The sequence below is a fragment of the Hemiscyllium ocellatum genome, chromosome 2 (genome assembly GCF_020745735.1).
Source record: "Hemiscyllium ocellatum isolate sHemOce1 chromosome 2, sHemOce1.pat.X.cur, whole genome shotgun sequence".
Lineage (NCBI taxonomy): Eukaryota > Metazoa > Chordata > Chondrichthyes > Orectolobiformes > Hemiscylliidae > Hemiscyllium > Hemiscyllium ocellatum.
In genome coordinates, this window is record NC_083402.1 from 135195117 (window position 1) to 135208061 (window position 12945).

A 12945-nucleotide genomic window follows, 5' to 3' on the forward strand; every position below is an offset into this window, starting at 1 on the left:
AAGTTAAGATGGAGTCTGAGACACCTTTATGCCTTCGGGTCATATACTACAATAGTGATGACATCCTGAGCACCTCTTGTAAAAGTATAGTGACATACTAATTGTGTGACATACAACAGTACATTGCATTGTTTGATATTTATTCCTGATATTCTTGTTGTTTGACTTTTTTCAGACCGTAGTTAGTCAGAGCTCCAAATAACTTGAATTTTTCTTCAAATGTAGGAAAGAAATTGTAGTAAGTCTCCTAAAGTTCAGTCATTGTTTTTACCTAGTTGATTTTAACCCTACTGCGAATCCTCTTGCAAGGATGCCTGCCTTGAAGAAGTTTTCCTCCTCTCTCTACAAGAATCTCAGGGAGTCCCTCTCCCACTGCACCACGCTTCAGGCTCTCTGCCTTTATTCCTGATGAAGGGCTTTTGCCTGAAACATCGATTTTACTGCTTTAGATTAGATTACTTACAGTGTGGAAACAGGCCCTTCGGCCCAACAAATCCACACCGACCCGCCGAAGCGCAACCCACCCATACCCCTATATTTACCCCTTACCTAACACTAGGGGCAATTTAGCATGGCCAATTCACCTGGCCCGCACATCTTTGGACTGTTGGAGGAAACCGGAGCACCCGGAGGAAACCCACGCAGACACGGGGAGAAAGTGCAACCTCCACACAGGAGGTCGCCTGAGTCGGGAATTGAACCCGGGTCTCAGGCGCTGTGAGGCAGCAGTGCTAACCACTGTGCCACCGTGCTGCTCCTCGGATGCTGCCTGAACTGCTGTGCTCTTCCAGCACCACTAATCCAGAATCCTAAAGTTCAGTCCCAATCAGTTCTATACTTATAATATTAATAAAATGAAAAGTACTTTGTACAGTAAAGCAGGTTTATTATTTGTAACATTCTTAGCCTTGTATTTACTGGAGATATAGATAGATAGTAATAAATTTAAACATTTGTATTCAAATCAGGCAGATAGTCGCAGGAATAAATTGTGGAATTGCTTCAAACCATTTAATAGTTTTGTGTAATTATGACCAGCTTGATTTTTGGTAAAAATGATCTTGTATTATTTTAGGAAATCAGTTTGCGAGAAAACCTGATCAGCAAAACATTCCAGATGATTCAGAGATATTTTTACCTCATTGTTTTTAACAGCTATCTTCATGAACAGGTCAGAAGCATTAATATTTATATACAGCTCAGTATGGATGGAAACATAGTGTGGGTTATATTGATGGAAAATTGAAGGTATAAAACAATTCACAAACTGACCTAGATATTGTTCTCCTCTGTGATCGAACCAACATTGAGTGGGGTCAGAATGGAGAATCACAGAATATTTATTGAAGAAACAATTTTCAAAGTATTCACTTTAAATAGTTAATTAATTAAATGCATTGTACATTTGAAGATTTTGGTATCTGCCTGTAACTCCCTGTGGGCAACACTAACTTGCATTTATGCCATCTGTCAGAACTACAGCATGCTCCAAAGTATTTTACAACCAATGAAGTATTTTGAAACTCATGCTACATTTTGAAATATAGCAAATGTTAAAATGTAGGAGTCATGACAGCCAACTTCAAGAAACTGTCAGATCCCAGCTAAAATGATAAGAGAATGCATTAACATGACTGGCCAGTCATTTTTATATACCTTCAGTTGGACTTCCTATTTCCCTGGTCTGCCTGCCATTCTTAATTGAATGTGTCTCCCAGAGGTGACTCCTTGATTAGGCACCTCTGTGAAGATTACAACCAAAATCCCATCACAACCATTTAGGGACTTCTGACCCTCAGTTTGGACTGATATTGAGAATGGGATTTGATTTGACAAATTCACTCCAAGATGATCTCATCCAAAGCACTGTACCTCCAACTATACAGAAGGCCACTGAAGCTTCATCTTCTTTGAAAGGCTCAAGTATCTGGATTTGGATTTGAACCCATAGTTTTCAGTGGAAATAACAGTGCTACCATTCAGAATTGTCAACACCTTGAAACATAAGGTTATTAGGGCATTTTAAAGTCATTAAACACTTTATTACAATTTTAGCATCTGAAGATGGTTTTATGTGAACTATTTTTAAATGTTTCCAGTATCCATTAGCTTTCTCAGTCATGTTCAGTACTTGGATGCGAAGGAAACCCTTCTTCTACAGGCTACTGAGTGCTATGTCTAGACTTGAGATGAAGACTCCAGCTAATCCCATCAGTGGCCGCCATTGTGTTCTAGTAAGTCACTTGCATTTATTGAGAACTTGTTTCATGTCAATTGAATTTCGGTGAGAGGGAGACATTCTGTTCTTACATGCTACACATAAGGCCAATTTGCTCAGTTGGCTGGATGGCTGGTTTGTGATGCCAACAATGGGGGTTCAATTCCCGCATCAACTGAGGTCCACAAGAAAGGTCCTACCTTCTCAACCTTGCCCCTCTCTGAGGCATGGTGACCATCAGGTTAAACCACCACCAGTTGTTTTTCTCTCTCTCTCTCTGTCTGTCTGTCTGTCTCTCTCTCTGTCTCTCTCTCTCTCTGTCTCTCTCTCTCTCTCTCTGTCTAGTGAGAGTGTGGGACTATAGTGACTTTCTTTTTTAAATCTGGGTTATAAGGATACTTAGCATTTTTAGTATTTGTGTACAAATGTGATGCCAACAGCAGGGTTCCATATGTACCTGTTTAATGAGAAAGTTACTGTGGAAGCTGATTATAAAACACAGGAAGCGATTTGCTAAAACTCACCGATAACTGCAGCACTTAGACTACAATGACTTCTGGTAAAAGTACTTCAGCTATAAACTCGATATGAAAATGATTACCTTGAACAGTTTACCAAATCTGAAAAATGATGCAGAAATTTCCCCATGGATAAAAGTAGACATGATGGACATTGAGATGGGAAATGTTCTTCTGATCAATTTGATGAAGTTCGATCAGCACAAATGCAACCAACATCCGGTGGAAATAGTTAATGATCCGCAACAGAAGGCACAATGGACAGTTATCATGGAAGGATGGTTTGACATGAAACAAGAGGGCACCATGGTGGCGCGGTGGTTAGCACAGCACCAGGTCCCAAGTTCGATTCCAGCCTCGGGCGACTGTCTGTGTGGAGTTTGTACATTCTCCCTGTGTCTGCATAGGTTTCCTCCGGGTGCTCTGGTTTCCTCCCACAGTCCAAAGATGTGCAAGTCGGGTGAATTGGCCATGCTAAATTGCCCGTAGTGTTAGGTGCACTAGTCAGAGGGGAAATGGGTCTGGGTGGGTTACACTTCGGAGGGTCGGTGTGGACTGGTTGGGCCAAAGGGCCTGTTTCCACACTGTAGGGAATCTAAAAGAGATGCCAGTTACTTCTGGCCATATAGAGATGAAATAGTTAACTCAAGACATGTACCAGAAGCTAACCACCATGCCATATTGTCACATGAACCAGAGACACGTGGGCATAGAACAAACAAGATACCTGGCACAGGATACTCTGTATTGGTCAGACGCCAACAAAGACATTAAAAAATCAATGTGGATGTGCAATGCATGCCAGTGTCACCAATCACAGCAACACAAGGGACCTCTTCACCTTCATGAGATTCTATTAGTCCATTGATCCAAAAGTAAAAGATTTATTCACCAATATGTGGCACCGATCTTTTCCTAGTCACAAACTATATTTCCAAATTTCTAATTGTCAGAGTGTTGAAAGACACGTTAAATGCATTCACAGTAGATACAACGAATGCAATGCTCAGGCTATCTGGTACACCTGAAGAGTTCATACCTGGCAATAGACTGCAATATACTAGGTGGACATTTGGAGACATGTATACCATAAGAGGAATAAAACATGAGACAGCCTGACCACATTGTTTCAGTTCCAACAGTCTTGTTGAGTGAATAGTTCATACAGTCAAAATTATTGTGAAGTTCAGGGTGACAAAACAGGATGATTGTGTTGTTGTGCTATGCTTAAGAGTTGCACTTCCAGTAGAAATCAAGTTAAGACGACTCTGCAAAGTCATCATCTGTCCAAGTTCTCTGATATACAGGACAAAATTCTTTAAAACAAGAGAGAATTAAAATGGCACATGGCTGACATGCAGATGCAGAACTATGTAATCTATACATATAACAGAGAGCCACAGTCATTCATCCCAATCCAATGAACTTGGTTACCATCAGAGGCTTCCAAAGTATCTGGTGAGCCTAGATCTGAAAAACTTGCAACACCAAATGGAACAATATTGAGCAGAAACAAAAGCCAGTTCAGGGACTTGTAAAATACTACAATTGTACATAGAACACACGCTACAAAGTCAAAACGTGTGGTGCTGGAAAGCACAGCTGGTCAGGCAGCATCCGAGGAGCAGGAGTGTTGATGTTTTGAGCATAAAGTCTTCATCAGGAATGTGGGCTGGCAGGGAGTGTGCCCAAGGGGGTGCTGAGAGATAAATGGGAGGGTGGTGGGGCTGGGGGAAGGTAGCTGGGAATGTGATAGGTAGATAGAGGTGGGGGTGAAGATGATAGGTTGGAGAGGAGGGTGGAGCGAATAGGTGGGAAGGAAGATGGACAGGTAGGACAGTTCAAGAGGGCACTGCTGAGTTGGAGGGTTGGATCTGGGATAAGATCGGGGGAGGGGAGCTGAGGAAACTGGTAAAATCAACATTGATCCCATGTGATTGGAGGGTCCTAAGGCGGAGGATGAGGCATTCTTCCTCTAGGTGCCAGGTGGCTAGAATTTGGCAATGGAGGAGGCATGTCCTTGGCAGAATGAGAGGGGGAGTTGAAGTGTTCGATCATGGGGCGGTGGCATTGTTTAAAGAGATGTTCCCTGAAAAATTCTGCAAGTTGGCATCCTGTCTCCCCAATGAAGAGGAGATCACATTGAGCGCAACGGATACAGTAGATGACGTGTGTAGAGGTGCAGGAAAATCTCTGTTGGATGTGGAAGGATCCTTTAGGGTGGGAGATGTAGGAACAAATTTTATATCTCTTGGTGACGAGGGAAGGTGCTGGGAGTGGAGGGAGGGTTAGTGGGGTGCATGGAGCTAGCGAGCGTGTCGTGGAGGGAATGATCTCTGCGGAACACAGATAGAGGTGGGGAAGGAAATATATCTGTGGTGGTGGGGTCTGTTTGTAGGCGGTGGAAGTGGCAGAGGGTGATGCATTGTATCTGGAGGTTGGTGGGGTGGAAGGTGAGGACTGGGGGGTTCTGTCCTTGTTGCAATTGGAGGGATGGGGTTCAAGGGTGGAGGTGGAAGGGGAGAAGATGCACTGGAGGGCATCTATGGAGGAAAAATTGTGGTCTTTGAAGAACGAGGCCATCTGGGATGTTCTATGGTAGAACTGGTCCTCCTGAGAGCAGATGCGGTGGAGGTAGAGGAATTGGGAATAAGGGATTGTGTTTCTACAGGAGGTGGGGTGAGAGGAGATGTAGTCCAGGTACTGTGGGAATTGGTGGGTTTGAAATAGATGTCTGTGTTGAGTCAGTCACCGTTGATGGAGATAGAGAGGTCCAGGAAGGGGAGGAAGATGTCTGAGGTGGTGCAGGTGAACTTGAGGTCAGAATGAAAGGTGCTTGTGAAGTTGAAGAACTGTTCAACCTCCTCGTGGAAGCACAAGGTGGCACCAATACAGTCATCAATGTAACGAAGGAAAAGGTGGAGAATGGTGCTGGTATAGCTATGGAAGATGGAATATTCCACATACCTGATGAAGAAGCATGAATAGCTGGGGCCCAATGTAGGTGCCCATGGCTACCCCTTTGGTCTGGAGGAAATGTGAGGATTCAAAGAAGAAATTGTTAAGGGTGAGGACCAGTTCAGCCAATGGAATGAGTGTGTTGGCATAAGGTTACTAGTTGTGTTGATGGGAGAAGAGCTGGCTCAGACAATGGGTTGACTGGGTCAGTCAGGTTTGTGAATTTTGGGTAAGAGGTAGAACCGGGCGGTGCAGGGTTCCCGGACTATGAGGTGGAGGCTGTTGGTGGGAGATCCCCTGAGTTGATGATGTTCTGGGTGGTCTGGGAGATGAGAGTTTGGTGATGGGAGGTGAGGTTGTGGTCAAGGGGGCAATAGGAGGAGGTGTCCACGAGTTGGCACCTGGCTTCAGGGGTATAGCGGTCGGTGTGACAAACTACCACTGTGCCCCCCCTCCTTGTCTGCTGGTTTGATGGTGAGGTTGAGTTTGGAGTGGGGTGAGTGGAGAGCTGTGCATTGTAACGGTGAGAGATTGAAGTGAGAGAGAGTAATAGACAGGTTGAGGCAGTCGATGTCACAGCCGCAGTTGGAAATGAAGAGATCGAGACCGGGTAACAGACTAGTGAGGATTGTCTAGGTGGGTGGGGTGTGTTAAAGGCAGGAGAAGGGGTCCTCGGAAAATTGATGTGAGTCCTGACGGAAAAGGTAAATGGGGAGGTGGACGTGGCGGAAGAAAAATTTGATGTTGCAATGCGTGTTAAATTCATTAATCTGGGATGAATGTGAGGCCTTTACTGAGGACTGATTGTTCGTCCTCAGTGAGGGAGAGGTGGTGGGGGGGGGGGGGCTAGGACCTGGTATGGGGCTAGAGTTGGTGCTGAGGGCGGAGGCTGTCTCTGCAGTAGGTGTGGTTATGGTATCGTGGGTGATGTCATCAACAGAAGCGCCACTCAATCTGGGGGTCAGGGAGGCAGAATCTGTGCATTCCGTGGCATCCACGGGGCAAATGTGACATTCCATGGGACGTCCACAATGTCTTTAGGTGTCAGCTTGTTTGTTGGCAGTGTTCTGGAGAGTGATATCAGTGGGAGCAGAAGTGGCTAAGGTGGAAGCAACTACAGGAGTAGAAATGATGTGCTGGGTAGTCTTTGCAGTGGTTTTGGAGGCGATTGTCTTTGCAGCAGTTGTGGAGGCAGTGGACTTTGCGGTGGTTTTGGTGATGGTTGTTGTGGTAGTGATTGAGGTGTTAGTTGTTTTGGCGACGACTTTGGAGGTGGTATAGTCGACGTGGCTGTTGTCTGTGAGGCGATGGGGACAGTATTGATGTCATGATTTGCCATGGTGGTGGTGGCTGTCATGGCTGCATGGCAAATGGCATCCAAGTGGTTTTGGAAGCCGGGAGAAGGTTCTGGGATGTTTGAGGAATCCCGAGTCTGGAGGTAAGTACATGAAAGTTTGGTGTACTTATGTTCCTTGATGTCCAATAAGCTGGAGAAAAAGTGTTTGTTGAGTGTGGGATTCTTCTCAGGGTGTAGAACAGCAGAGGTCCATTGCAGGTCTAGGACAATGTGGTCCTGAGCTGGGGTAGGGCTGACTGCAGGGAAAGTAGGTGGCGACACGTGGCCGCAAGCGTGAATCAGAGGTTCCGGAGGGAGAACCATTTCTGGAGGCTTTGGATTTGCTGTAGGTACTGATTGTCCTGGTCAGGTCCGAATTTTGACAGACTGAATGTAGTCTGGATTCCATTTGGGATCAGTCGGTTCCTTAGTCAGGTGCTGAGGAAGGAGATGTGGCTGTGGTAATGCGGGAGTCAAAATGTGTGGTGCTGGAAAAGCACACTCAGTCAGGCAGCATCCGACGAACATTTCAAGCATAAACTCTTTATCAGGAATGTGGGGAGAGTCCAAGGGGGCTGAGAGACAAATAGGAGGGAGCTGGAGCTGGGAGGAAGAGACAAAACACACTTGGTTAATACAGTTATGGAAGGCCACCATGACAGCAACCAACTTTCTAACAATGCACAAGAGACTGACACACACTAAAGTTGAGAGCAACCAAGTATGACATCTAGTCTCAAAGTTTATACCATCACGAGATCCAGAAGGACCATCGAATCACCTATGCCTGATAGAGCCGTACAGTGTGGAAACAGAAGCTTCGGTCCACGCAGACCCTGTTTCCAAATTAAACTATACCCACTTGCCTGCATTTGGCCCATATCCCACCAAACCTTTCCTATTCATAAACTTATCCAAAAGTCTTTTAAATGTTGCAACTGTACCTATATTCACCACTTCCTCTGAAAGTTCATTCCACACACAAACCATTCTCTGTGTAAAAAGGTTTCTCCTCATGTCCCATTTAAAACTTTTTCCTCCCACATAGCTTTGAACTCCCCCACCCTAGGGTAAAGACCCTTGTTATTCACCTTAACTATGTCCCTCGTGATTTTATAAACCTCTATAAGGTCATTCTTAAACCTCCTACGCTCCAGTGAAAAATGTCCCAGCCGTTGCAATTTATTTTTATAACTCTTCATTCCCAGCAACATCCTGGTAAATTTTTTCTGAACCCTCTCCAGTGAAATAATATCCTTTCTGTGGCAGGGCGACCAGAATTGTGTACAATACCTCTCAGTGTCTATAACTCATAAATCTTGCAATCCTTGTTTCAGTGTGAATAGTTTTGAACCACATAATGAATACTTGCTTCCACACTTTGGGCATGTCATTTTTATCTTGGAAGAAAGGGATGTTGTGTTGTTGTTTTAAGATCTGTGTTACTTTATAAATTAAGTATGCTAATGAGCTAAGGACCAGCATGCCATCCCATGACCAGGAGCCATGAAGATTACAAGCAGCAGTGCACTGGACCAAAGATGTCCACACAAATTGCTCTGCAACTGCAAGTTATCAGTTTTTCACTTGTTGAGATTTTCGAGTAAATTGAATCAACGCTACTTACCGATCTAGCAGTAATCCCATACTAAGGTATAAGAAAAAAAAATGACATAAGTGATGGAATGAATATAAGGGAGGAAATTTATCTCAACAACAAATTGGATTCCAAGGTTGTGAACAGACTGGTTTACATAAAAATTTAAGCATAAAATTATCAACAGGTGTAGGCTATTTGAACTCTCCATCTTGCTGTGCCATTGAATAAGAGTGTCACTGGTTGATTGTGTCCTTAATTCCATTTTCCTGTCCACATTGCATAACCTTTCACTCCTTTGTAGATCTATCGCAGACGATTGCTTAGAAAAGGGATAGAGTAGGTAGCTTATAGATTATTTTCAACCTTTGTGTCATATCTGATCTGAATGTCCAACCCATATTCTTTTCGTCACCAAATCTGCTGACTTCCAGCTGTTTTAATATCATTAATCCCTGTTCAAGCTTCAATCCTCTGCTTCTATCTGCTCAGCTCAATCATGCTTTTGTTATCTACACAGGTACACTGAAATTGCTCTCGCCCAATATTTTCCTGGTTGAGTTCCCATTTTTCATTCCTCTTAAATATTCTTCATCCATCACCAACTACATTGGTTCCTGATCCAGCAACATCTCAAACTTAAAATTATCATCCTTTTGTTCAAATCCTACCATAGTCTCGCTCATGTTTATGCCTGTAACCTTCTACAACTTCCCAGGATCTCTGTTTCCTTCAATTCTGAACCCTTGTGCATCTTTGTTCCAATTGTCACTTCACGGGCAGTGGTCCGTCAATGTTGAGGCACCAACATCTGAAATTCCCTATCTAACTACGACCCATATCTAAGTTTCTCTTCCTATTAAGATGCTTCTGAAGATCTATCTCTTTGCTAAGCATTTGGTCATTTGCTTTTATTGCATTTTGTGGTTTGGTACTGAACTTTATCTGATAATACTCTTGTGAAGTGTGTGAGCTCTTGTACTACATCACAGGAACTAAATAAATGTAAGTTGTTGTATATGCACTGGAAATGCTCTGCAGAATAGAACCTCGTAGCAATATTCAGAAGAATCCAACCAGTGTTGTATGATACATGCCAGATTTCATATCACTCTCCAAACTTTTGACCATCATTTTTCAGATGGTAACAGATAAATACTTAAAAGATCTCTGAGAAAAATCTCCTGACAAATTGTGAGAAAACAATCGCCTTTTAGTCAGTCTGAATAATTTCAATACTTGAAAAGTCTCAAACTCTCCAGTCTATTTTTTAACAGTTTCTGTTCACTGCATGTTAATTATACAGGAATGAAAGCAGGTTAAGGAATAGACTCACACAATATTAACAATATGATCACCGACCATCTTGTTCCCTGTCATTTGAAAGCCTTATATAACTTTACAGCCTCAGATTAACTCTCTGCTTGTGACCTGTAGTTTGCGGATGAATCCCTGGATCTTGATGAAATGAGTAGTCTGAGAGAGATGAAGGTGGCAAACTACAGAAAAGTTTCAAAAATGCCTGTATGTGGAATGGCACAACCAAATCCAGAGGTCAGCAATCCCATTTGTTACATCATGTACTTCTCTGTATTCAGTAGAACAGCCTCAATTATATTAATATGCAACTCAATGTAATAGCTTCTCTAAATAGCAGCTTAGGATCCTGTGTAAGTTGTGTAAGCAGTTGGGCGGTATCTTCACATTCTGTCAACTACTCCTTCCAATATTTTTAGAGGTATACATAAAATAATGTGTACAATTACTGATTGATTCTTAGATACTTTGCATTCTAAGACTGACTCCTTTGAATACTAAATAAAAAAAACAAAAGAACTACGGATGCTGTAAATCAGAAACAAAAACAGAAGTTTCAGGAAGGATCACGGGACCCGAAATGTTAACTCTGATTTCTCTTCACAGATGCTGCTGGACCTGCTGAGTTTTTCCAGCAACATTGTTTTTGTTCCTGTAAAAACTAGTTTTTAGCTCCTGTATAATTTGGTGGACAGCTCAGCTATATAGTGGGAATGACTGAAGGCTACCAGTGGCTGTTGCTTATTTACTAATTGGAAACTCTTCTCAATACTGTTTCGTAGTTCCATATAATGGTGGATGCCTCTCTATGTATCACAAGCACCAGTCTGTAGTTCTTTGTGTACATCACAGAATGATCCTTCTAAATGCCGATGAGTATGGCCCTCTGTATGACAATGGACACTTCCTCTCTACGTCAGTATGTACTTCCCTCTGCATACAGTATTGGACCATGGTTCATTTACACATCAGTGGGTAATGTCCTCCCTTTAAACCCTAGTGAGCAGGTCTTTGAATTTTGGTCAGCTGACTATGGGTAACTTCTTATAAACTGATTGGTAAATCCTCCATGTACTGGTGGGCATTTATTTCTGGGAGATCACAGGCATAATTGTATGACAAATGCAATTCTGTAAATGTCGAATTAACTTGAAAAGCTGAGGTACTTGTGCTAAGTTAAACCAGAGTACTGGGCACCCAAGACCTAAAAGTAAAATAATTTTGATTGCAGGGACTGGAGCATATTCTCTCCTACCTGACAGATGGTTGCAGGAAGTTTAGCCGAGTTTTATGTTTGAACCTGCGAGAGGAAGCAGTGTTGGAAGGTGATGGAAAAATGTATTCACTCAGGGAGGTCAACAACCTCCAGCAGGAGATCATCATTCCTGTGACAACAGCAGAGCAACTGGAGGTGAATACCCTGAGTTTCTAGTTACTGAGCAAATGGTACTTATTAATATTGATGTGAGTAAAAGCACTTTGGACCAATATAGCTTGCATTGACCATAAACTTGGTAGTTAAATGACAAATGGCTCTTGTCTTTGAGTAAATGTTGTTTATTGCATGATTGTAATCAGATACAAGTTACAGACATTGTTTTCTGAGCACACACTCACATTATATTTGCATAGAGATTGCCAACAGTTATATATTTCTCTTTACATTCTTAGTGCACACTCGCTGACTTTATCACTTACCAATAGACTGCCAGCCCCTGTGCAGGTCACATCATTTTCTTAGTTTATGGGGTCTTTAAAATTCAGTTATAGGTTGCTAGCTTCTGTGGCTTGTTTTGTTTTTTTCTACAGAAAATGAGACAGGCAGCTGGTGGCAGTGGGGATCAGTGAACAGTTAATCTGTCAGTTAGATAGTGGGGAGGACATGACACGTCAATGTCACAACTACAGTATATGACAGCAGGTAATGTGGCAAAAGTACTCCATGTGTTTCAAGCAAATTATCACATGTCAAAATCAAGTATGAACGATCCTTATTGAGGTGAAGTGGGAAAATAGTCAGTAAGGGGGAACGGTTACAGTCAGCCAAGTGGCTTTATTAGCTCCATGTCACAAGTTTGGCCACGATCAGATACATTGCCAAAGGAGAGTCACAGGTGAGGTGCCAGAAGTCTGGAGGTTGGCTAACGTGGTGCCACTGTTTAAGAAAAGTGGTAAGGACAAGCCAGGCAACTATAGACCAGTGAGATTGATGTCAGTGGTAGCGAGTTGTTAGAGGGAATCCTGAGGGACAGGATGTACATATATTTGGAAAGGCAAGGACTGCTTAGTCAACATGGCTTTATGCCTGGGAAATCATGTCTAACAAAATTGATTGCATTTTTTGAAAAAGTAATGAAGAAGACTGAGGGCAGAGTGGTAATTGTGATCTGTATGGACTTCAGTAAGGCGTTCGACAAGGTTCCCCATGGGAGACTGATTAGCAAGGTTAGATCTCATGGAATACAGGGAGAACTAGCCATTTGGAGACAGAACTGGCTCAATGGTAGAAGGTGGTGGTGGAGGGTTGTTTTTCAGACTGGAGGCCTGTGACCAGTGGAGTGCTACAAGGATCGGTGCTGGGTCCACTACTTTTCATCATTTTATATAAATGATTTGGATGTGAGCATAGGAAGTATAGTTAGTAAGTTTGCAGATGACATCAAAATTGGAGGTGTAGTGGACAGCGAAGAAGGATACCTCAGATTATAACGGGATTTTGATCAGATGGGCCAATGGGCTGAGAAGTGGCAGATGGAGTTTAATTTAGATAAATGTGAGGTGCTGCATTTTGGGAAAGCAAATCTTAGCAGGACTTATACACTTATGGTAATTTCCTAGGGAGTGTTGCTGAACAAAGAGACCTTGGAGCAGGTTCATGGCTCCTTGAAAGTGGAGTCGCAGGTAGATAGGAGAGTGAAGAAGGCGTTTGGTATGCTTTCCTTTATTGGTCAGAGTATTGAGTACAGGAATTGGGAGGTCATGTTGCCGCTGTGCAGGACAT

General features: G+C 43.0%; 1 protein-coding gene across 1 annotated transcript in view; it reads left to right on the forward strand.

The window, feature by feature from the left end:
• The window catches only part of LOC132826225 (paladin-like), a 119262-nt gene that overhangs the window by 38313 nt on the left and 68004 nt on the right, over window positions 1–12945 (forward strand). The window contains exons 10-13 of the mRNA XM_060841908.1: window positions 1076–1171; window positions 2100–2234; window positions 10065–10181; window positions 11176–11355. Of these exons, the coding sequence (XP_060697891.1) occupies window positions 1076–1171; window positions 2100–2234; window positions 10065–10181; window positions 11176–11355 (528 nt within the window). The remainder of the gene's footprint in view (window positions 1–1075; window positions 1172–2099; window positions 2235–10064; window positions 10182–11175; window positions 11356–12945) is intronic.